This window comes from Pseudorca crassidens, chromosome 1, assembly GCF_039906515.1.
Source record: "Pseudorca crassidens isolate mPseCra1 chromosome 1, mPseCra1.hap1, whole genome shotgun sequence".
In the NCBI taxonomy this organism is placed as follows: Eukaryota; Metazoa; Chordata; class Mammalia; order Artiodactyla; family Delphinidae; genus Pseudorca; species Pseudorca crassidens.
This window is the reverse complement of record NC_090296.1, coordinates 177,732,326-177,758,196: the sequence shown is the minus strand read 5'-3', so window position 1 is coordinate 177,758,196 and position 25,871 is coordinate 177,732,326. Positions and strand designations below refer to the sequence as shown.

The 25,871-nt window shown below is 43.5% G+C and overlaps 1 protein-coding gene across 9 annotated transcripts in view; it reads right to left on the bottom strand.

Moving 5' to 3' along the window:
• The window catches only part of CELF2 (CUGBP Elav-like family member 2), an 830,631-nt gene that overhangs the window by 302,011 nt on the left and 502,749 nt on the right, over positions 1-25,871 (bottom strand). For 3 of the 9 annotated variants that reach the window (XM_067701008.1, XM_067701016.1, XM_067701025.1), the window contains exon 1: positions 6,150-6,572. The exons of 2 other annotated variants lie outside the window; for them this stretch is intronic. In XM_067701008.1, the coding sequence (XP_067557109.1) occupies positions 6,150-6,304 (155 nt within the window). In that variant the 5' untranslated portion in view covers positions 6,305-6,572. Of the gene's footprint in view, positions 1-1,617; positions 1,775-6,149; positions 6,573-13,400; positions 13,536-13,889; positions 14,091-25,871 lie in introns of those variants that run through there. 4 more of the 9 variants (XM_067701044.1, XM_067701054.1, XM_067701064.1 and 1 more) reach the window with 3 other exon arrangements.

Here is a 25,871-nt window from a genome sequence, read left to right as displayed (position 1 = left end):
ATCTTTCAGAGGCCATTAACACTTTACATTCAGAGAGTATTCTTAGCAGGTGACCATCATTTAAAACCACGATCAAGCCAATTCTTTGGTTCGGCCCCAACTCTCTTACAGAGGAGAAAACACAGAACTTTCAAACCAGCTAATGTGCAAACATGTAATAAACGCCTATACAGATAGCCCTTTTAAGAGGGGGAAGAGGACAGAGATCTCTCAAAACAAATATCATGGGAACAGTACTAATCAAGATTACTTTCACAGAGAAAACTGCCAAAGGGAAATTCAATATTTTAATTTACATTATCTGATTATCTTAGTTGGGACAATGAACCTGATCATGTGTAAAAGCAAGTTAACATTCTTAATATCGACTAGAAGGACAATTCGCATTTAACAGACTTTCATCCCTCTCCCCAGCTTTTTTTTTTTCTCTCCCAAATCCTAGGAGCTCAAATAATTGGCCACTGCGGAGTTTCTCAAGAATCTCTCAGCTCGTAACATTTAACATCCTAGAAAAAGAATCTTGCACCGTAGGGGAAAGTTAGTTGCCAGGGAAATGGATCATAAAGCTCAGAATGGCCTGAAAATTGCACAGGATAGAGCGAAGTGCAAGAATATGCATGTTTCTCTCAGGGTGTGTACAATAGGAAACATTTTATACCTACTCTTACCAAGGATAGCGGTCCCTTTTTCACTCGATTTATTGTAGCCTAGATTCACTATCACATTTCTTGCCTGACAAGAAACAACTGTATATAGTCCAAGTCTGAAATTGACACAGACCTTTCAGACCCACTCCTGACAACCTTCTAGGTCGTCTTTTCAAACACTCCTGAAATACAAGCAGATCCCATTGCCTTCAGAGTGACCCAGCTGATAAGAGAAACTTTCCTATCAAGACTAACGAGCCCAAGAAAAATTAGGCATATTTTCCCTTCCTCAGGAATCCCAGCTCTTGACTTCTCCCAATAAACTCTCTACTCTAGTTTGCCGACGTGTAAAACAACCAGAATCACATTAATTATTAAATTATAGACTGCATATCAGACAAATCACCGTGATTACCTAAAAATTACCTCTAATTTCTGCAACAGAGTACACCTGGCTATTTTCATGCTTTATAATTATCTCCCCCCACCCTTTTTTTTTTTCCTCCCCTCCTTCTACTCTCCCATCCTAAAAAAGCAATTTTTGCAAAGGGTAAGTCAGAAAAGCGAGCAATTTGGTAAGAAGGGATATTTAAATGGGCCACGAGAGCTCCAGCAGCCCCGAATTTCAAATGACACGAGCGTGCACGCGCGCACCCCACCCTGGGACGCCGCGCCACGCTCTCCTGTCCTCGCGGGCCGGACCCCAAGCCCAGACCCCGGGAACCCGCGTCCGGCTCGCCGGTCCACGCTCTCCACCCCACCCCGGGCACCGCGCCCCGCTCGCTGGTCCCCGCCGCTCCTCCAGACACGCTCCCACCACCCCGCGTCCAGCGCCGGCTCCGAACCACAGGGCGCGGCCGAACCGGAGCCACCCCCCGCGTCCCCGGGGCGCAGAAGCGCCACAGCCCGCCCTCTCCCTCCGCGGGGCTCCGGGCCGGTGACCCGGAGGCGGCCGGGCGGCCAAACTCACATTCGGTCGGGAACTAGCAGGCGGCCCTCAACCATCATGTCCGGGAGGAAATCCAGCTTGAAGGCAGAAGTCATGTTCGCGGCGCGCGCTCTGCGCTCGGGTGCGGGGGGCGGCGGTGCGCGCGGCCGAGTGGCGGCGGGCGGCGCAGACGGGCAGGGACAGGTGCGCGCGGCCTCCCCGCGGCGGCCGCCCGAGCCGGCACTTGTCACATTCTCTCTCCGCGGCTCTCCGCCAATCCCCGCCGACAGCCAGCGCCCGGGCCGCAGGCTGCCCAGCGCCAGGTGCGGCGACCGGGGGCGGAGCTCCGTGCCCGCCGCGCCGCCGCTTAACCCCTGCGGGCCCGCACGCCCGGCCCCCGGGGGGAGGAGGAGGCGGAGGGACCGCCCCCTGGACAAATCGCCCCCCCGCCCCCGCCCCCGGCCTAGGTTCCCCGGCAGCCAGACACGCACACTCGTCCCCAGCGGTGACTCTGTCCGGTCCCCTATTTCCAGGAGCCTGGCATGAGGCCCGACTCACCCACCGCTTGTCCTGGGTTTAGTACCACCGTATTGCCCAAGGCCGGTGCACTCCACGAGCGCACCCAAACTCCCCAACTGAAGCCACGAGAGACAATCATCACGGGGGTTTGTTTAAATGCTCCTCGGTGGGCTGTGCTCGCCAGTGTATGAACTCAACTGAAATAGCATTCGTGGTTGAGCCAAAGTAAATATCAGATAAACGGCCCAAGTGACATTTGCGGACTTTTCCGTGCTTTACAAGGAGAAAGATTCATCAGTCTCTGCACGATTATATTTCCTTTTGTATCATCTTGAAAACATTAAGAAGTACACGGGACTAAAATGGTGATAAATCACGTTTTCTTTTAAAACAATACATCACAAGTTGGTCATCTCGAAGTATTTAAATACAATGATTAAAAACCAACAGTGTGGCTTCATGAAAAGAGTGTTAGGTCTGTAATGGCCATGAAGCTTAAATACTCATTTAAGATCTGTGACCGATTTACTAATAGGAATTGAGAAATAGGGCAGAATTCTCACAAAGAAGGGAGTTTAATTTTCCCAAGTGACTTGTGAAAATTCTTAAAAGTATTTTTATGTGGTGATGTTCTAATCTGGCGCTCTCATCATTGTTTTGTTGCTCAGTTATTTAGATGAAACTGAAATTTTCACAATGTCACCAGTCTGTAAAACTTCTCTGTGGCCTATTTCACATTCTAAAGAAACCTCATAAATTGCAAACCAGAAGTCTTACAGTTTGCCTCTTTTATTAACCATCACTTTAAATTTTATTTTGAAATGACATCACACTTGGGGGTGTATTCACAGTAGTCAGAGGGTTAAACAACTAAGTCACGTGGAGTTAACTGTATCACGTGGTGTTAAATGTATCAGACAACATGGAGAAAAAATTGTTTTCATCTTTTCTCACCAGTTTCTTGTGTTATAATGAGAACGGATCATCTTTAGAGATTATGAAGAAAAACGGATATTTATATACCAATATTAAATCCACGTATCAACCGTAGATCTAGACTTGCTGCATTGAGCAATTTGGAATAACAGGCCTGGTGTATTCAATTAAGTCCATACTTAATTGACTTGATTTCCTTCTTCAGCTGAACAACATATCTGGCTTTTGACCAAGATGGTTCTAATTCCAAGACATAGGGCTAGGACTAACCTTCAGTTGAAAATCTTGCCTTTCTGAGGAATCAGGGCTAGGTTCATAAAGAACTGAAAAACAGATGGGGTAAAATCAATTCTTATACCCCAAATGCCCCAACTCTTCCTAATAATACTAAGCTACATTTTTTCCCGACCCTAGCTTCTGCAGGCTGCCTTTGAAATTATAAGAATTTTGTTGGTCTTTCAATAACCTTAATAAAGTAATTAGCCAGATAAATGAGACAAACCTTGACAGTTCCTGATTTTCTAGACATTATTTACATAACTCCCAAATGTATATAAGCAGCTGACTCTATAATAAAACTATTTGAAGAACGAACTAACAGAACCGGCCTCCAGAACAGAAGCAAAACACAACTGCGTTAATCAGAAAGGAAAATATTTTCAAATCCGCTATGGACTGAAGCTCCATGTACATCTACCTTCTATAAGGTAGAAAAAGCATCATTAACACATAGACTTCGGAAATATTTATTCTCTCTTTAATTGCATGTGAATTATTTGGGAGACACTGTAGGGAAGGCCTCTTACTGACTTAAGCCTTCTCAGCAGTTTGTTAAATTCTAGGCTCAAATCCCTTGAGGCAATAGTGGATTCAAAGCAGCTTTTAATCATACTATAAGGAGGGTGAAGAAGTATGTAAGTAGGTCATAGAGAAAGAATTACTAGTGCATGGGTTACTGCCTTATTTAACAACTACAGTGAGTCCCAGAGTTTTCAAAGCACATTTGCTTTTGCCATTTAAAGTTAGAAGCAAAACCAGGGTCAAATATAAAAGAAAACTCTAACATGAAATACAGTGACGAGGGGAACCAAGGAAAGCTTCTGGATGTAGCTGAGCTGAAATAGTTTGGCTGCCAAATACATAAATAATAGAGTGATTGCATAGGCACTTAATTTAGGTGCCAGAGAGAAACAAAATATACAAACACACACACACACTCTATAGGGTTTTGTTTCCATGATCGCAGCACCTACACAAGAGCTGTTTTTAAAAATACAAATTTTAAAAGCTCTTGAGCTTAAAAACAAAAACACCCAACCAAATACCACCTGATGAAAAGCTTCAATTTCTCATCTGACTGCTTTGCCAGAAGGAAAAAAAAAATCTCAAACAACTCCACAGGGCCCCCTTTTTTAATTTTCACGCCGTAACGAGCCATCAGGTATCATGTTTTGGCAGTTGGAATTATTTTGCAGACAGCTCGTCTGGGCCGCTGCTAAACACGTGGGGTTCAGTGAGGCTATTTTATAGCCAAGGATCTTATCAACAGCAGTGAAAGGGGGTGAGGCCATGAGCGAGCCCCCCTCCTAGACCTGACTTGGTAGGTGACACCTCTGTGTGCTGACATCCCTAGGGACGGGGCTGTTGGGAACAATGCAGTTTCCTCACCATTTTAGCTTCACTGTAGAAAAACCTTAAGCTCTTCCCGAAGCCCATCCCCCTACCATCCCTAATTGTCTATTTTTTTTTCTTTTTAATCAACTTGCTATTCATTTCCCAAACAAAAGGCAATTCAAGAATTGGAAGCACTTCAAGGGAAACTTTCTGAATGACCTCATTTTATATGAGGCCTTCCAAGGCAATTGGGTGCACTGTGCTGTTTCAGCACACCGCCCCCTCCCCATGCCTCATCTCAAACTGAGGTTTCTCCAGTGGTCATTGTTTGAGCACTGAATTATCACTGGCATTTAAAAAAGAAAAAAACCAAAAACCTCTCCATAGAAACAGAATGCTAATAAATGTGTTTGTAAATGGAGTCACACTGCTCGAATGGAAGGTATCCGACTCCTATCACCCATCTTCATCAGTGAACCAGGATAGAGCCCCCTGACTACAGATCTTTCAACATTTTTGCACAAAGTTTATACCATAACTTAGAGACTGGAGTCTGATAGATAGTGATGCACGTTTATAACCCAACAGTTAATTTTCTTCTCCTGCAGACAGCCCTGTATATTTTGTGACAAATTTCCATTTTTTAATTATTCCTATGCATAACGTCACGGGTTGCAATCTCTTTAAAAGCAGTAGACAGTCGGCCATGCAACTACAGATGTACCAATACTGTTCCATCTCCTCAAACAGCCACCTTCACAAAAGGGTTTTTCTCCCCTCACTCCTGGCTCTCTATTAAAAACTAGAATCCAAAACATCTTTCCCCATCACATTTTTAAATTCAAATTTTATTAAATAGCTGTTCCATTTTTTTTTTTTTTTTAAGCCAAGTGTACTGAGAGCTGTTTGGAGCAAGAAAGACAGGCCCTAGAAGGGCGGGGGGGGGGGGTTCCCATCACTGGGCGTTTTCCAGCCAATAAGTTTGAAATCCACATGAATTTGAAGTACCTGGGAAAGTATCTGACTTTGCGGTCATGTGTTTGTTCTTGGCTTACCCCAGTTTCATCAGCAACTTGTAAAAATAAACAAGTGTCTTTATGCGCTTAAAAAATCCCCAAATAGATCCCTAAGTGATACATTATAAATCTATATTTTCTTAGCTCCATAAAGGTATCCCTTAAAAAATACTTGTATCACCAATCAAGTTTAAAATGATCTTATTACCCCCCCATTTTGAAAGCTTCTGGAATGGCGACTTTATCACATTCCCAAAACGACTTCAGTAAAATCACACGCCAATAAAGATGACATCGTTATTAAACTCTGATTTTACATTTGTACGGGAATTTTAAGCCGTCGCTCTCCCTTGAGAACAGCTGCTACTGGCTTTTTGCAATCTTGTGTTTTTCTGAATCTGTTTTCAATAGAGCCAAAAGACATAATGGTGAATCTCTCTCCCTTCTGAAGAGACCCTCCAACGGAAGATGGGTTCTTTGTATACATACCTTCGCGCTCGGAAATGAGATGCCCCTTTAGGGTTTCCAGAAGTTTCCATTCCAAGGGGATGAAAAGCTAATACTGTGGACCTGTCAGACCCTGAGCCCAACCAGCCTATCACTTCCCTCTCGGACTTGCCTTTCCCTTTTCCTCCTTTCTCCATTATTCCCCCTGCTGCCTTATTTCCCTCCCCCTTCAGCTTTCTCTTTCTTTCTCCCTCTTTCTCTCTCAAACGGAAGCCAGACAATGCCAGACGGTCTCCTCCACAGCTGTGGGTCTGAGGAGGCAGGTGACCACAAAAGTGAAAAGTCTTGGTGGCTCATCTGTCAGGGAAATCAAGTTTGCCTCGACCAAGGCTGAGTTCTCAACTCGGAACAGCTGTCTCTGGGGTGCTTCCTTTCCAGACATCATCACAGGGTGGAGGGGGAGGATGGAAGATCACGTCCCATGAAGTGAGTAAATATATGAAAATTGGGAAAGAGAAGACTGGAGAAAGGGCGGGGAGGAGAAAAAGGCTGGCCTGGTGATATGTACACAAAGGCACTCAGAAAAAACAACCTCTGAAGGAATGTCCCAGCAGCCGCTTGAAGATGCTGAGATTTTTCAAACTGTATCAGGTAGCTTTATCTGGTGCCAGCCTGGCGGTGGGAACAAAATTTATACCTATCAGAGTGGGGTTTTGAGTTCCCTGGCAATCTGCCCTTGAACACCCACCACCCCCAAGAAATGTTTTCCCCAAATGGTCAGAAGTTCTCATCTTACTGTCACATGCTGTAAATTTCAAAAAGAGAAACTACTGTTTGATGAAACACAGCAGCTGAGTGGGGACAGCTGGGTGGATAAAGCAGTAGGCATAACATTAGGTCTAGAGAGAAAGCAGCAACAGGTGGGGGCGGAAAGGAAGTTTTAAGACTTAGTGGGTGGGGGGAGGGTGTTTTCTGAGACTGATCTTGGCGAGAAGCAATATCAGGACTTGAGAGGGACTCTCCAGAGGCATGAAAGCCCCACTGGCCTCAATGTCCCTCCTTCTTCTAAACAAATACATCTTGAAGAAGAGGAAGGATTAAAGAGACCAAATGCTTGGATTGTGTGTAAAAGAGAACACACGAATCTGCTTTACCCACAATGATGATGGATCCCCATCAAAGAGCTTTTCCTTCCAAGGATCGGAAGTCATCTGACACAGTGGATGCAGATCAGACGCTTTAAGACAAATGCTACTTGCGGAGTGAAAAAGATGATAAGATTTAAGGATCAAACCTGTTCGATTCTGCACCTGATTCTGTCAGAGTGGACTGACACTGGGAACACGTCATTTAATTTTCTGATTCATCATCTAGACCTTTGCATGTGCGTGGCCATCATTTCCTTGTAGGGATGGATGGCTGAAAAATCAAAATCTACCACGATCCTCTGATGAGAGGTACGAGGTGTTAACCTAATTATTACTACAGCAATTACATAACCAAGCTATTAAAGTGACATGTAGGTTGAAAATACATTAAGGTTTTGAGCACAGGAAATTTTTTTTCCCTATAATATGGTTCAAATCTCTAACTATTTTTAGCTTATGATAGAGGTTTTTGAGAATCCCAAATGACTTTTTCTTTAAATTTGCTTTTGATGCTCATTCCCATAAAGTCCGTTAGGGGAAAAAAATTCTTTTTTTCTTTCTCTTAAAAGAACTACCCAAAAATCTTCATGGAAAAGTGATGTAGCAATCTACCCAAGCTAAGTGGAAATGTGTTATCTTATCTTATCACTATGGTTGAGTGTAAGCCTTTATGCTGCCCAATCTCTTAGTCTCTCATACTCTCTGGTGGCGGCTAACAGCTACATTTGTACTATTTCATAGGAATATGGCAATGTGAGAGAGGAGGAGAGATGTGAATGACTTTGAGGTCTGAGGAAGAAAGGTGATGAAATTAAGGATTTTATTTGGCTTTGTTTTAATAACAAAGACGAATCTGGGGTGTTCTAAGGATAACTTCCCTTTCCTGCTCCCTCTTCCATCCTTCAAGACCCCCTCCCCTCATTGTACACCACTTGATACCTTCTTACCCACTGTTCCCTCTCTGTTTCATGACTGTCTTGAGCTTCTTAATGAGAAAAGATCACGTCACATAGTATATCTGCTGCTTGGTTGGTCCTGATTACAATATGATACGTTTTGGCCCCTTATGCAGATTAGAAGTCACATTTCAATTTCATCATGCTTCAGATTTCTCTATTATTCCCTCCAACATGTGTTCCCATTATACAGATTAAAGCCTGAGAAAAGTGAGCCACGGGTGCTTTAATTCAAAGACCTCGTGAGCTATCAGGGGAACCAGTGAGCATACGCAGGGGAGCCGTAAAAACTCAGAAGCAAAAACGACTGTGATTTTCCCTTTCTTACTGTACAGCTTACTCCGTACAAAACTAGACGGCAGGCATAAATCAGTGCACCGTGGAAATGTGGCACTGGAGGAAAATATGACTTTCAAATATCCAATATTTGTACTCTTAAGTTGGCCAGGGAAGGAGTTGGCCTGAGTCGTGACTTGGAATCCCTTCCACCATGAGCTGTGTGTCCAGTTTCCCTCTTTTGGTCTGTTTTTCTCATCTTTGAAATGGGAATAACATAACTACCACTAACTCTAGGGTATCTGTGAGGATTAAATTATACAAGATGAAAAGAGATCACCTAGTGCCCGGTAGAGAGTAGACTGTCAATAAATTTTGGATTTATTCCTTACTTTAATCATAATACTCCCACTCCCTGATCTTTGTTTAAATCTGGAACTGGCAGATGGGAAGGAAAAGAGGAAGCCAGTCCTAATCCTATTGTTCTTGTAGCATTAAAGTTTTCACTGATTCTAAGGCCAGCAGCCTAACCCACAGGGGAGAGGAAGGGTACAGTTTATGCAAGGCAGGCACTGAGCGTCCTGGGGCTGCGGGTGAGGGCTCCATCCCTTTTGATCAAGTCAGTTTCCAAAGCGAAAGTCAAAATGAACCCTAACTGCCACCACCAGGAACTCACGCCACCCATCACCAACTCAGTGCATTTTCATTCACAGAGACGCTTCCTAAATCATTTCTGAATGAACGGGGAAGCCATCTCACAGAACCCAAAAGACAGCTGGGGTCCCAAACCAAGATGTTCAAAAAGCAAGGCATGACAAAGACGACAACACCACAGGAGGACCTGCAGCCCCTGAATCACTGAGATGGGCAGCTTTACAGGAGCCATGACGAGAGTCTGATTCATTCCTGCACCAGGTACCACAGTGCCCCTTCGCGCCAGTTCACACACCAGCTGGAAGCCAGCAATGCCATCCTTAAGTTTCAACACAGAATTTTTACCGATTGCAGCTGCAACCTTTCTCAACCCAGGGATTCAAAAAGCCATGGATACTGAAGGGGTATCAACCTGATAACTTCAAACCTCACGCTCTTCTTGTCCATGACAACAAAGTTTGTTGAACTGAATGATTATGCAGGAAAATTCTGGTTTTTGTTTTTCTCCTAGGGCGCGCTGGCACGTCCTGCTTCCTGAACTGCAGTGATTCATCACAACCCTAGGCAGCCAATCACAGGCGGGTCAACGTGGAAAGAGGTGAGGGAACAGCTGAGCTGCCCTGGGAACACATGTCACCCTCTCCCCACAGATGCCATTCCCCGTTAACTGTGACGGTCTTGACATAAAAGAGAATGTGCTGGGATCTGTCAGTCAGAAGAAAGCTATGGATCAGATAAACATACCTGCACGGAACAACCCCTAATGATATCACATGAAGCAGAAGGCTGCGTCTGGGAACAAAGGGTGCCTCATCCCAGATCAGGGTTAACCAGCACATTTCTGAGTTGAGTAGAGGTTCTCTCTCTCTCTCTCTTACATGTACATCTAGCTTCCATCTCAGTCCGACCTCTGGAGATGGATACCATGGGATCAGAAAGGTGCTTCAGCTCTAGGACACTTCATTTCAATTCTTAATGGGCTACAACATTGAAACCTCACATAAAGCTTTCCTTCCTCTGACACCCTCTTCCCCATGTCAGTTAAGTGAAATGCCACAGATCTTAATCTTCTCCCAAAAACACTACCTCTTCTTTCCTACAGAATGAAAGTCACTGCGAGTTCAGAAAAATTCCCAAAGCCAGTAATAACCAAGAGAGAAGCAATAGTAGTTTGATGAAAGGAGAACCCGCCCCCCCCCATCCCCGCCAACAAATTCCCCAGGAATTACTGAATGTAGAAAGAAATTCAAGGAAGGCTAATCAAGATGATCTAAGGCGTTATTGCAACTGGGTGAAATATACTTGTTACCGCTGGAGGAAGGGCAGATAAAGGCTGTGGAGCCACAGGAGATGCTTCTTAACAAACTGCATTCTGTTAATGACTTTTACTGAAATCTCTACACCAGAAACTAAGTTGGATATTTCTAGTTTCCTCACTGCCACAATTATACCAAATCAAGCTATGTTTTTCATCGACAGATTCTGACCCCTTAAATACAGAACGATCATTCCCACCTAACACTCTTGCTTTTGTATATTACCTTCTTGTCATCAACCTAGGTGTTTCCAGGGCTGCGAGCAATGAAATTTCCATCAGCCACATTTTCACCTAATTAACCGCCCTGATTACAATAATTAGTATTGATTCACTCTTCGAATGACTTCCTGGGTGTCCCAGCACACTCTGCACTTGCTCTAAAGTTCTAGATATGAATATTAATCAAACGCCTTTCTTTGTTTTTCAGCCCCAAAGGGATATTTTGCAACTGTACACACTCATATTTTGAAAAAGAAAAACTGTGAGGTTTCATTTTCACAAATAAAGGACTATTGATATGTCGAGGTTACAGCCTGTGGTCTCAGCCTGTGGTCTGCTGAACACAGCTATGTATTCCTGAGTCTCCTGTGTGAAGGGACTCCTCGGGGTGCAACGGCAACTCTACTGAAAGAAGCCATTTTCCCAGTTTGACTCTTTTGCTATTCCTTTTCTGCAAGTCTAGGCTTAGAATTAAAATTCACTTTGACATTTGTTTAGGTCACCCTGGAAGGGAATCATCCCACATAGAGGCTGATGGCAGGATACAGATTACATATCTTGTTACTGTTGTGGAAATAGATGTAGACAAGTTTGCCAACTTCGGCCATCTCCTACTTCCCCATCAGGCTAAAGGAAAAGATAGCTGCGTGTCAGACACTTGAACGGGGGTCTTGGAATTCTGGAAGCTGGTAATGGGTTAAAGCACAAGTAGGAAGGGAGTTCCCTTGTTCTTGGACCTAATATGATCACCCAGGAATTAAAGTGAATAGATCACAGGTAAATGATTATAATTTAGTCAAAAATTTAACGTGTAGGTTTCCAAGATATTTCTTTATTTCAGCGTGCTTCTGACAGGCAGCTGGGGAACACAGGACACTGCTTTTTTCCCCAAACCACAAAAAAATTGCTTTGTGACCTTTGTTTTGGAATAAAAATTTCCCATGAATGCAGAATCTAGGTGTGCTGGTAACAGTGGGCCAGTTTCAGATATAAAGCTTCACCAATTACCTTCTATGAGCTCATCCTAAAAGCAATTACTGGCATACCCAATGGAATGAGCAGTTCAGATCCCTTTGGAAGCAGGAGAACATAATCATAAAATCCACTTTACTCACAATGGATGACTTTAAAAATATTATTATCCTACTGATATGTTTTGGGTCCAGCCAGACTCTGAAAATATTGTCAATAGAAAATCTATGTTCCAGAAGGCAAATTACTGAGCTTTTGCAACATTAATTTTCATAATTCTGAATTAAATACAACATTTCAACTTAAGTTTAAAAAATTGAAATGCATGTCCAAACTCTAAAAAATAGTTAATGTTTCATAACTGTTTTTATAAGGAATACATTTTGTTCCTTGTTTACTGAGAACATCACTAATTTGAACACGATATACTCCAAGAAGAAATATTTGTAACTAAATACGTCTATTTTTTAAAATTTACCCTTTAAAATGATTTCCCTTCTGTTTTTAAAAATTAGGTCCTTAATCTCTATAAATTTACTAATATTTTTCAATGTACTGCTCTGGCACAAACAGCTAAAGCAAAACACTGATATGTTAGAAAAGGTATATTCTTTATGGAAACGAACCTTAGTGACATGATTTTCATGTAGATCAATTACCATTTAATATTCTAGGATCAGTTCTCTTATATCTAATGTGAGAATAAAAATGTTTTTAATATTTGAGAAGTTTGCAACAGATTTTTCCATTTTCTCTTCTTGAAGTCTCACTGTTTTCACATGAGAAACCAATGCTTATGTTATAAAAGGAAGGATTCTTGAAGATGTGAGAAATGTTTACCTTGCATAGAAATGCATTTTATGAGCACATAATCATATATCAAAAATTGATACATTCCATAGACACCTTTAACTTAACAATTTAACAGGCTAGATAATGACAGTTTGTGACCAAAATTAGAAGGGCGGCAGTTCTCACTTGTCCTTGAATTTCTAAACTGTTTATCTACCTTGGGGCCAAAAGAGGAGGCAGACACTGGAAATTATAATTTACTTAAACATTAGAAATATACCTCTTAACTTCTCTTGTGTGCTATGTTCCGTAAGTCCACTAAATAGGCAAATTTTAAATCCCCAAGCATTAAATACTGTAGAGGCATGTCTGATAACAAGGTATCTGCCAGAATGATAATAGTGTTACAAGCAGTCTCAATCAGTGAGTTTCTTTCTGTAGTTAACAGAGAGGTAAGCAATAAATCTCTAACTTAATCCAACCAACATAGCTGCAAAAAGCCCTATGAACGGCAGATATTAAATCTTTTAAAAGCACAAAACCACAAACAAGCAGTCCTAAAAGCTCTTCAATCTGTATAGTCTATACAAACAAGATTAAAGCAGATAAAAGGGTGTTGAGAAAGAAAAAAAAAAAAGAGCCCCAGACATGCATTAAGCTAGTTTGACAGCTCCATTGTTCAATGGGTCCCATTGTCAGACCCATAGATGTATTCAGTGCTACAATGTCTGCTAGGAAATAAACAAAAGACTACATTTTTCAAAGCAGGATGCCAATTGTATCATAATTCCTTCTCTGCTTCCCAAAAGGTGGCTCATTCTTGGTAAGCGGTAGGACCCTAACACAGATGCAGGAAACAAATATTTGCTTTCAATACAGAGGGACCCAGGACGCCATGCATGAATAGAAGTCTTTAAACAGGTACACATTTTGGCAAACAGGATAAAGTGATCCAAACCTGGTAATACAGAAGGACTATTTAGGTAGGCTAAGTCCAGATTAGAGCGGTATCTGGAACGCAAGTCTAATATGGAGTCTCCTTAGCTCCTTTCTCGCTGAGTATTCCATGCAGAGTGCATAATAATGAAAGAGGCTTAGACATTGCAAAGGAAAAGACAAACCCAGAGCTAGATTCGGAGCCTTTAAAATTATCCACTGGCCGTGCACAAATAGCAGAGAGCAAATACATGATATGCTTGCAAAAGGCAACTCCTGCAAATATAACTCGTCCACAGGAGTCCTTTTCCTTTCTCTTGCTTGCTCTCTCTTTCTCCCAATCTCTTGGTCTCGATATCGTTTCCCTCTCCTCTCTCTCTCTCTCTCTCTAGCTTCTTTTTTTCTTTCCTTCTAAGACAAGGAAGCTACTTGATTCAGGGCATGGTGGTTGTCTCAGTCACCTCTGGAAACTAGCACGGCATACGTTAAAACAAAGAACACAGTAACATACCTTAAAAGCAGCTCTTCATTTCTCATAGTAACAGCGGATTTGGGACAGCGCATGCTTTCTGCACAGATACACTGATAGTCTCAACAAAAGCCAGTTCAGAAGTGCGCTCCAACATCAATGCCACAGTAGCTGTTCACTAATGTGCGCTCCCCGTCTCTCTCCCTCCCTCTCTCTCCCTTTCCTTCTCTCCCCACTCTCTTCTCTAGTCAAATTCTGAATGGGAGAGCAAAGGGGCTCCTGCAGATCCACTAAGTAGAAATAATCCTCTCTGACAAGTTATGTTGTCTAAGCATATTTTTACATTAATACACTGCACTGCCTATAGGGGTCTTGCTTCCATTCACTTGAGCCTGGCTGGTGTGAGTTCTCCTAATTACCATCTTTAGAAATTGGAAAGAAAAATAAGTAACTCATTTCCCTCTTTGTCTTACACATTTCCTAGCAAAACCAAGTTCACGTTTTCTCTTTGCCATCCACTGTCAGCAAGCAACGCAGATGACTCACAGAAGATGTGGGTATGTCAGGGTGCTAAAAAGGATTTCTGCTTCTCTTTTCTGGGACACTGAATTCACAGTTGGATTCATCTCTTCCTCTCCCCTTGTCCTCAGGCAGAGTGACAAGGTCAAGACCCTTAGCCCCACTGAGGGGGTTAAGGATGCAGAGGATAGAGAATGGGGGACTTGGAAAGATTTTAACTCTGTGAGCCCCAGAGTTCTTGGAGGTTCAGGGCATAATCCACCTGAAGCAGGACTTCTAAAGGAGGTGGGCGATGCAAAGGTTGTTTGGTCATATTGAAATCGTAATGAACACTGGAGCATCAGCCTCAAAAGACCAATTAGATGCTCTTTTCCAAAATAAGAAAAAAATCTGCTTCCCTAACTTCATTATTCACACCGGGCATAGCATATATAGTTAGCCAAGGAAATACATACTGTCCTTCTGCTTATTGGAATTAGAAGAATTCCATGCAGATTAGCCAAGTAAAAGAGCAAGTTAAACACACAAAGATGAGATGCTATGGACGGAATAGTCAGTTGTCCAAAACTGCAAATTAAGGCATTGCTCCTGGAGGTGTGTGCTGACCGGAAAGCCAAGAGTGCGCTCAGCTTGGATGGGAACAATGCAGAACACAGCCCGAAACAGATCTGGATCACTGAACACTGGTTTTCTCACTCCCAGGTTCAAAACATTTCACCTGGGGGCTTCCCTGGTGGCGCAGTGGTTGAGAGTCCGCCTGCCGATGCAGGGGACACGGGTTCGTGCCCCGGTCCGGGAGGATCCCACATGCCGCGGAGCGGCTGTGCCCGAGAGCTATGGCCGCTGAGCCTGCGTGTCCGGAGCCTGTGCTCCGCAACGGGAGAGGCCACAACAGTGAGAGGCCCGTGTACCGCAAAAAAAAAAAAAAAAAAAAAAAAAAAAACACACACAAAAAAACACTTCACCTGTCCTCATCAGCACTACCGTGCAACTCAGTAATAATCTGGAGTTAAAATACTTGTGGGAATAATAGTGGGGCAGGGAAGATAATGGCATGCCCCATTACCCTCCCATTTGGAGATCTTGAATATACCCCAATATCTTGCTAGATCTCTGACCTATGACCTCTGAACTTAGCCTTGGCCCACAGCTAAGGAAATGGAGATGTTCTGGAGGGCGAAGAAGGTGCTTTCAAGGTTACTGCACAGTAATCACACTTAGTTTATGACAACAACCAAAGGTGACTGAAAGCAGTCCCCATCCCCATTTCTAGATGGAAAGAAGACCACATGATGAATAACTTGACTGGGGTACAATAATGAAGCAAGAGCTCTGTCCTTAAAACAAGCACATTCTTACATTGCCTTCCTTCATGATAGCAACTAAAAGAGAGTGAATATATAAAAATGAATGACCTTGCCAGGGAAAGATACTATATACAATCTAAGGTGTTCTTTTATTTTTTAAAAGTATCCGTTTATTTCTCTTTTCATCTTGTTTTTGGCCACGAGGCCTGTGGGATCTTAGTTTCCTGACCAGGGATCGAACCCACATCCCCTGCACTGGAAGCGCAGGGTCTTAACCACTGGACCATCAGGGAAGTCCCTAAGGTGTTCTTGTAAATGAGTTTGGAACCCCAGACACTGCAGAGAGAGAAAGAGTTGGAGCCATTTCCCTAGCGACTTGTGCTGAGGCAGGAGTCACCTTACCTCTCAGGAGCTCTCTTTGCCAAGTAGTTACATGGGGGCGACAAATGCTCATATATTTTAAAGCACCAGAAGCACGTGTGATGAAACTGTGTGTGTTCCACCAGTGCAAATATTAATAAAAAGTGGAATGAGTGGCCTGACACAGGCCACGGTTTTGTCCATCAGAGAAAAGTAAAAATACACTGTTCCAACACAAAGCCCTTTTTTAATACTTCCATCCAATTTCTAACAGGGCTAAACTATGAGGCAAGTACTAACACGTAGCTCTAATGCATTTGCTAATCCATAAATAGATTCTTAACCCTGGAAGCCAGGGCTGCAGTATATGGGGCTGTTCCTCTAGTGAAATGAATTATGGATCCCTAGCAGTAAGGACCGGGATGGAATCAAACCATTAAATATTTTATATTCCTTCTACTTCCTTTTGAGTCTAGGGACCTAAGTAATGAGAAAGCTGTTGAGGTTAAGAGTTCAGTACTTGTCCAAACGCCAGTAGGATGACAGAACGGGGGTCTTACATCCACCAGTTGCCTGTGCTGAATGTGGGGATAGAAAGATGAGCTAATATAAGGCAGGCGTGTCACACTGTATAGGAATTCTCTGACTCCAAATCCACATTGGATCAATCTTTCTTTTTTTTTTTTTGCGGTACGCGGGCCTCTCACTGTTGTGGCCTCTCCCGTTGTGGAGCACAGGCTCCGGACACGCAGGCCCAGCGGCCATGGCTCACGGGCCCAGCCGCTCCGCAGCATGTGGGATCTTCCCGGACTGGGGCACGAACCCGTGTCCCCTGCATCGGCAGGCGGACTCTCAACCACTGCGCCACCAAGGAAGCCCCAATCTTTGTATTCTTAATCCACTCAATCGAATAACCTTCCCTTAGCTGATCCTTAATAACTATTTGTTAAATAGAGGAATGAATTTGTTTTTAACTCTTGGGACTTTGGGGAGAGGACTTTTATTTTCAATATTCCTTTATGTAGCTTCCTTAACAAATATCGGGGGTGGGGAACACTTCTTACTCTAATTCAGGCATTCCACTGGCACAGCTCACAACACTGGGAAGTCCTTCCCTGCCATAGTGTTTCACATTTCAAGACCTTTTCACGTTTTCGCTGATGAATCCCTACAACACTCTGGGGTGGGCACAGCTGGTTCTGTTACCTGCTCACCTTTAAAAGTTCAAGTGCAGAAACATTGAGCAACTTGTCCACAGAAGGTAGATAATGACAGAGCTTGGGAACTCAGTCTACCAACCCTGGGCCCATGTTCTTTCCACTGCATGGTGATGCAACCCAGCGACCCCACTGTGCCTAGGGGTGACACACACACACCGGGGAAGGCATGGCTTTGAAGTAGTGTTTATCGTACACCTTCCTAAAGTGATGTTAATTACCTTAGAGGATAGATAGTAAATGATTAAAAAATTGATGGAAAGGTTATGTCTGGGCTACTAGCATTTATCAATTCCTTTCAAAACTTTATTTCAAATACAGTTTGAGTTGAAACTAGACAGGCTAAGCATTTTTGGAGACCAATTTCTTTTTGAGGTCATCTAGAGTAGGAATTAATTTTTAATAATCCTGATTATTATTAAATTTGTTTTGTAGGGGAAAGTTTTTTAAGAGGATGAGGATTATAGTAGTAATTAGCAAAGAAGAACGATGAAAACTTAGTTTATTTCAATGCCCTCTATATCCAAAGAGATTTTTTTTAACTGTAGAAATTAAATGTTTAGCTAATAATGCAAATTTGGTGAGGGAAAAAGTGGAGAGGTACAGCAATGTGGAAGTATGGGGGTGAGCTGAAAATCAGCAGATCTCATGACCTTCCTAGATATGAGATTCCTAAAAAAATTTTTAAAGGTATATGATATGTGCATTTCTTTATGTTGTAGATAATTTCTCGAATAAAAAGCTAAATTTCCAAATGCAACCATAACTGCTCCAACTTTTTTCTGCCTTCGATGCCTGGTCTTTGCCTTGGGATATTTACATTGCAAAAGTAGTGGAAAATGCCATTTCAGTGGAAGTGTATGATATGAAGGATGTTAGAGATTAGGGCCTGGCAGTACAGAATCCTTTGATAAAAAGGATGGGGCACTCAAAAAATCTAGTCTGCCTTTCAGATTCCCATCGTAAAAGAACCACCTTGAAACGTGGAGGCACCGAGGATATTAAATTTCTTTAATTGCTGGTTTCACATACTGCCTGAGTGCACTCAGGGTGCTAAAGCAAAATACCACAGAGGTGGGGGCCTTATAAGCAACAAACATTTATTTCTCACAGTTCTGCAGGCTGGGAAGTCCTAGATCAAGGCACCAGCCCAGTCAAGTTCTGGGGAGGGCCCTCATCCTGGTCCATAGCTGGCACCTTGCTGTGTTCTCACATGGTAGAAGGGACAAGGCATCTCTGGGAGTCTTTTTTTTTTTTTTTTTCCGGTACGCGGACCTCTCACTGCTGTGGCCTCTCCCGTTGCGGAGCACAGGCTCCGGACGCGCAGGCTCAGCGGCCATGGCTCACGGGCTCAGCCTCTCCGTAGCATGGGGGATCCTCCCGGACCGGGGCACGAACCCGTGTCCCCTGCATTGGCAGGCGGACTCTCAACCACTGCGCCACCAGGGAAGCCCCTGGGAGTCTCTTTTTTAAGACCACTAATCCCATGCATGACACCCACATGACCTAATCCAGAGACCCCACCGCCTACTACCATAGCATTGGTCATTAGGATTTCAACATATGAATTTGGTTGGGGGGTCACAAACATTCAGACCATAGCAGATACCAAGAGTTGCCAGGTTTAACTAAGAAACATACCACATTGTTATGAAAGGTGGAAAGAACACACAGAGTCTGTGAAGTGAATATGAAGAAATGACCAAGGTCTACAAGAAATGGGTTTGCAGCAAACTCAGCACATGACATGCAGGAGGTGCACAGTAAAGTGGTAAGTCTGTGTGTGAGGGGGTGGATTTCCATCCAGGGCTGATGTCAAGCAGAAGACACAAAGTTCCGCTGACCAGCTTTGTCAGCCTTGGAGGACGGGTCTCTACAGGCAGAATTAGGCAAAGCAGTGAAATCTGCACACAGGAGCCAGAATGAATAGAACATGGAACAATCCTGTGCTTCCAGACCCTGTGCTCCCTCCTACCTTGAGGGGAAAGACCTCCAAAGCCCCAAGGATATAAGTATCACAAATCACTACCTGAAACATAAAACTGACGGTTGGTTTAACGTAAAACCGTAGCAGCCTTAGCAAAGAAAGGATGTGATGGTAATCTGAGGGTCTATGTAACTGGAGTTCCTCTCACTTGAGGGCTCACAAAGTTACCACCAAGTCAAGCAGAAGGCAGCTATCCCTGTAACCAACCCAAGGGTCCCACGTTCCACATGGACATTCCTTCTCCAAGCCATGGAATGATGCACTTGTTTGCAAAATGGAGATGTTTTTCTAGAACTGGGGCATGGGGATGAGTAATCAGCAAGAGTAATTGTAAAGCCCCTTAAAATGATCAAGCAACATATTTACCAATAAGTAGGTGTAAATAATAAACCATAAAGTACTTAGAGCTCCAAGAAGCCACTTGAAAATAGGCCCTAGATAAATCTAAGAGGTTTTACTATTATAAAGAGTAATAATAACTTGCCTACTATAGACACGAGGGGCTATGAAAACAGACACCACAAAGTGGGTTTGGAGATCTACTTCCGTGTAGGTAGGCTTGAAAGGTCTGTTGAAGACAAAGAGAAGAAAGTCAAGGATCTCCCATGAAAATGGACTACTATAAGTAGTCCCGTTGATAAAATAACTAACTTTGGCTTGTGAACTCATATGACTTCATAAACAACATGTACACAACAGAGTGGTCATTTTTGGCCTAATGTTTTGCCGAGGGCCACCCCTGGGCATATGGGAAATCTTGAGAAGGCTACAGGTGAATACATGTAAGTTAGGCGTTAACATTTGTATGGGAAATGGGCCACATTTATTATTTCTATTTTTAAAGACAGACACGTGCACGCAACTGCCTGTCTGCTCAGGCTGCCACATCCCAAAGATTCTGTAACTTGACTATTATCCATGAGTCTTCTCGATGGCCTTGTAGAATTTGGTGCACTTGGGGATCCGTCTTTCTTAGTGGTTTTGATCCTAGGGAATCATAAGGAGTGAACAGCACAAGCGTAATGAAGACCGGGGTAGAGCAGGCAGCCTTCCTGATGGGAGGGTGAGACCAAGATGAAGTGAAACAGAAATGAAACAGAAACCCAGATGGTCTGGGAAAGATGGTTTTGAAACTACCACGACAGCTCTCATACAATATGCAGATGCTTTAAATGTTACATTTCTTTATATATCACTCTCTGAAATGAAATTATCTACTTATTTACCTGTTTATTATCTCTTTCCTCCATCTGAACCCAAGTTGCATTAAAGCAAGAACTCCATTTTTATCACCACTTTAGGCCAATGTGTGGCATATGGCAGACACTTTATAAACTTTTGTTCAACAGCTGAATTTCTTTGTGAAGCATTCTTCTTATTGAGTGACCCAATCTCAGTGTCACTACATGACATGACTTATGAAATACTGATACCACAGTCAACCGTGACAGTCACTGGGCTAGACCCTGAGAGGGACAGAAAGATGCAGAAGGCTGTGTTTCTGACTTTAAGAAGTTGATAGATTCGTTGAGATGGAATGATCAGCTTGTTGTCTTAATATTTTTTTAACCTTTAAGGCATCATTTATATGGGTACACAGAAAATAAAATTAAAAGTGATACATTTCGCTCATTACTTTCATCAACGCTGAAGTTTGGGAGTTGACAAATTGCAGGCAGGTAGGACCAGGCACTGAGGAACAGATGAGTAGACAAAACTTTCAGAATTAAGAGCAGTGGGAGCTGGAGGGTGATTTGCGGGGTATCTTGGAAAATACAAGTGTCTTTATGGGCAGGAAGCAAGCATCAGAAATCAGTCTAATTTTTGCTTCATTCATTTTCAGTCGACCTATTTGCTGTATTTAACTCTTTATATATGTTGGTAAGTTATCCCCTTTGCCCAGTGTAGTCCTGCCCTACTTCCTTCTCAGCTAATTGAGATTCCCCAGGGATTTACAGCAAGTGATCCCCTTGTTAAGTTTCCTCCTCCGCCTGCTATTAAAAACAAAACAGTAAATGCTATTAAAGGCCACCCACACATTCTCAAGGCAGTTCATAATGAGACGCCTCCTCAATTTCAAAAATGTATTAATTCGATTTTGTTTTACATTGCAGAGATCGACACGAAACGCGACGTTGACCTCTCTATTCCTGTTACGTCAGTTAAATATCGTTATGGTGGGTATCAGAAATGCACGAAGAACATGACTAAGTCACGATCGTCAAGGGAAAGTTCCTAGAGGCCAAAGAGGACTGGGGATGAGGCACAGAGTGGCCCCAAGCTGAGGGAGGAAGGACACTGCATCCCAGACTAAAACCTGGCCGTCGAAAGCTATGAAAGATTTTAAACGGCTCTGGATCTAGAAAGATGACTCTGGTTTCAGTGTGGAGCGTGACCCGAAAACAAAGAAGAGCATGGAGTCAGGGGGACAGCAGGAGAGCTGCTGTGCAGCTAAGGGGCCATGTGGCCTGTGAGACGGGTCTTCTATTCGTGACCACTGCCTATTAGTTGGGCTTGAGATCCTCCACATAAGATGAAATCACTCAATTACCAGAGCAATTCAGTAAATTGCTATTATCATCCACATCACGCAAATGAGGACACTGGGGCCTGGGAGGTCAAGAGAGGCCCAAGCCAACAAGGGCAGTGATACTGGCAGAGATGGGGGCAAGCTCAGCTCTTTTCGCTGTCCTACGTGGTCCAGGCAGTACGTATCTAGAGAGAAGGGGTAAAAAGATATTTTAGTGGTAGAATCACTATAGGGACAACTGAATGGGTGGAATGGAGAAAACAGCCGAGTTAAAGATAATTCTGATGTTCTCTAACCTGGACATTTCGGCAAATGATGACATTGCTAAGCGAATGGAAACCCAAAAAAGCAAACAGGGTAGATGGGGAAGATAACCGATTCCACTGGGGATAATCTGAGCTGGAGACACCTGCAGGCAGGTCTTCCCAGCAGAGGAGTTAGAACCACTGCAGTGGATGAGGTTGGCCGGGAGGAGTATTGAGGGCTTCTGACCAAGACCAGAACCCCTGGCAAACCAAAATTTGAGGAGGAGGCAAAGAAAGATGCTCCAGTGAAAGAGAGGACTGAACACATCACCAAGGAGCTTAAACCCAGCTGGAGAGAGAAAACATATGCATTTGAGGATTTAAGTTACCTTGCCATATATGAGATCATGAATTACTTGTTTAGATTCCAAATGAAAAAGCAGGGCGGTGCAAATCAGAGGCAGGAACATTCAAAAAGTTTCAGGAATCAGTTGGGAACTGGGGCAATAACGTTAAAAGGCAGCCTGATTTTAAATTAAGGAAGCAGGCTACTTCCACACCTGCATACTCGCTAGGGCGGAATGGGGAGGGGGAGATCCAAGAGGTCCTGGAGCAAATTCTGCTTGCTCCAGGCTGACTCGAGCTGAACATTCATCTACTTGCCCTGACTTTGAGATGGCCGTGAAAAGTGTCCTGCTGTTCGTCACCATCTCCTCGAAGGCATAACTAAAAAAACAGGAAGGGAGGGGAGGGGGTAGAGGGGCTGCATCCAGCTTGCAGAATAGGAAAGCAACCATGCAGAACAAACTTGTATGCTTCCACAGGCTGGCTGGATCCACCAGCTCAAAAAGGCAACAGCAGAAGTCGTTTATGAACTGTGCATTTGGCCAGATTAGGATTCCAAAAGTTATAAGGAACTATAAGCTCTAGACCTGGAGAGCATATTCCGGGGTCAATGGTTTTAAACTTTTGAGTGAAGTATCACACACTTAGAGGAGAGGACCCACAAGTGCTCCCTGAATATTCACAGAGCGAACAGATCCAATGCAATTAAACCCAGTTTCAACTAAACCTTGTGTCCGTTTTTAATTGCATAACCAAAGCATGACTGGATGAATATAAATATACAGGAATTAGAGTGCTTGTGAGTAAAAGTTGCCAGGGAGACAGTGAGTCAATTGAACAAGACTTTCTCTAGAACCCACCTACTTGTCACCACGTATGCTCTAATTCAGGCTCTCCCAGTTCTTAAGGAATCTCTGACCCACGCTATACATTTCAGCAGTCTCTGATACCAAAAGATGCTCCTTAGTTGCCCCCAGCTTAGAACCCATCAGAGCTTTCCCCCTGCCCCATGATGAAGTCGAAGTCGCATAATACGGTTCACAAGGCACCTGCACATCTCCAACTTCCTCTCGCGGGTTGTCTCAGCCAACACACAACATTCTTCGCACCATTAACTTTTTTCAAGTCCTCATATATATGATTTCTCCTGCCTCTGTGCTATTTTTCATGCTGTTTCCTACATGTGCAAAACTCTCCCGGTTTATCCATCCTCTCACCAGGTTTATTTCTGCATCTCCTTCAGGACTCGGCTTTATGAAGTGCTCAGCAGAAAAACAGGGACTCAAAAAATACGTGTTGCCTGCTTGGTTGAACCCACGAATAAGGAAAGAACATCATCTCAGCAGCAAAGGAGATACCCAGATGTCATAATATGGTCCCAGTTATTTTTAAAATTTTTTTAGGGACTGACATGTTAGCTATCTAAAGCTGAATTCGAAAGGGGTACCAGTCATGGCCCCTGTACTCAGCGAATGTATAATCATGTTAGAAGGCAGAACTTACATGATACAGAGAACAATATCAGGTCTAGTGCTGTGATGTTCCGTGAGCCATAAGAGTTCCAAGGAAGGGAGGTAAGAGTTGGCTGGAGTGATATGAGAGGAATAAGACCTGAGGGCATCTTGAAGAATACGCTTGCATTTGGGGAGGACGTGGAGACAAAGGGTGATGATGCTCGCCCCAAGCAGAGGGAATCAGCATGAGAAGAGATTACGTAGGAGACAGTGGAGAGAAAGTCTGACTATAAGTGCATGAATATTGACAAATGTGGGGAAATAAAAGAAACAAGGAAGAGGGAGGCCAGCCTGTGAATCTTGTCAATGGAGCAAAAGAATCTGGATTCCACATCCTAAGAAATGAAGATTCAATGTAACTTCTGGGTCAGTAAATGAGCGTCCTTTTTCGAATATGCCAATGAGAAAGTCAAAAACAACTCCGGCAGCTGGTAGCTGACAGGTATGCCATGATGCTTCCAAATAAACATAAACAACTCTTACAGAATATAAAAATAATCAAACTTTGAGATCATGGTGGAACAAGAGAAAGACAAAGACATTGCAGGTACAAAACTAACAAAATATCCCCATCTTCCGACTGCTTACGTACCAGTGACGACTGAGCTCTGCTTTAATCCTCCTGCTCTCTAGATGAGATGCCAAGATGCCTGTATCAGTCTGCTTGGGCTGCCACAACAATACCACAGACTGGGGGGCTTAAATAACAGAAATCAATTTTCTCACAGTCCTGGAGGCTGGCTATCCAAGATCAAAGTGTGAGCAGGTTTGGCCTCTCCTGAGGGCTCTTTGCTTGGCTTGCAGACAGCCGCCTTCTCACTGTGTCCTCACACAGCCTTTCCTCTGTGCACCCCTGGTGTCTCCTCCTCTTCTTATAAAGACACCAGTGCTATTGGATCCGACCCTTAAGACCTCATGAATGGGGGTTAAGACTTCAATACATGAATGTGGCGGGGGGGGGGGGCACACAAGTCAGTCCATAACAATACCCAATAACTCCTGAAAACACCCAATCCGGAACTGGCTTCCACTGCCTTTATACCTCCTCAGTATGTGCATAAGCCCTATTTCTATAATAAACCCCTTCCGACCTCCTCTTCCTAAGATGCTCCATCATACCCTTGGTGTGTGTTCTCCTTTGTTGTTGCAAGTTAAATAAACCCAATCTGGACTGTGGGTGTGTTCCTGGTGGCTCTGGCTTCCACACCAGGACCTTCCATATTCTGGAGTGTTACCTCTCTCATACTTTGTGTCTGCCTCAATTGCCGTTCCTCCTTCCTGGGTAACTCCTGTTCATCCTTTAAGATTGAGTTCAAACATCACCTACCCTGAAAGCATTTCCTAATTCACTGTGTCCAGCAGTGGAATTAGATTTCCCTTGTGATGGCTCTACAATGTGTTGACTCGGCTAAGCTGAACTACATTTCCCAGAATTCACTTCTTTCTTTTTTTAATAAAATGTTTCTAGTTGGAGTGAGCCACAAGGAAGCGTCTTGGGAGATGTGAAGGCCAGAAGGGAAGCGGCAGTCATTTTGTGGCTTGCACACACGGCTGCTGATGTACTGACTCGCCTCCTTGGTGAGAAGCAGCAGCTCTGCCTTCCCGATCCTCCTGAGTGTCCCTGACCTCTGCGCCAGGTGTGTGTGTTTACCTCTGTCCCCAAGGTCCCCAAGGCAGAGGCAACAAGAACTGATGTGTTTTAGTCCATCCTTGAATACAAACATGTACTATGTAGTGTTTGTGCATTCTAGCCTGCCCTTGGTCGCTCCAACTTTACACCCATTTTTCCTTCTTGACTCTTTGGCTGTGGATGTCAAGTTCCAGCACCCGATGCAGAAAAGCCTTATAGAGACTGCTTACCCTACTGCCACAACTACTAAAGTCAAATCTCTGTAACAACTATGTATCTATCTGCCGTCTATGTATCGTCTATTTATGTACTTATCGATCAATCTATCCATCTTTCTTTTTCCTTTCTTTCCTTTTCTTGCTTCCCTTCC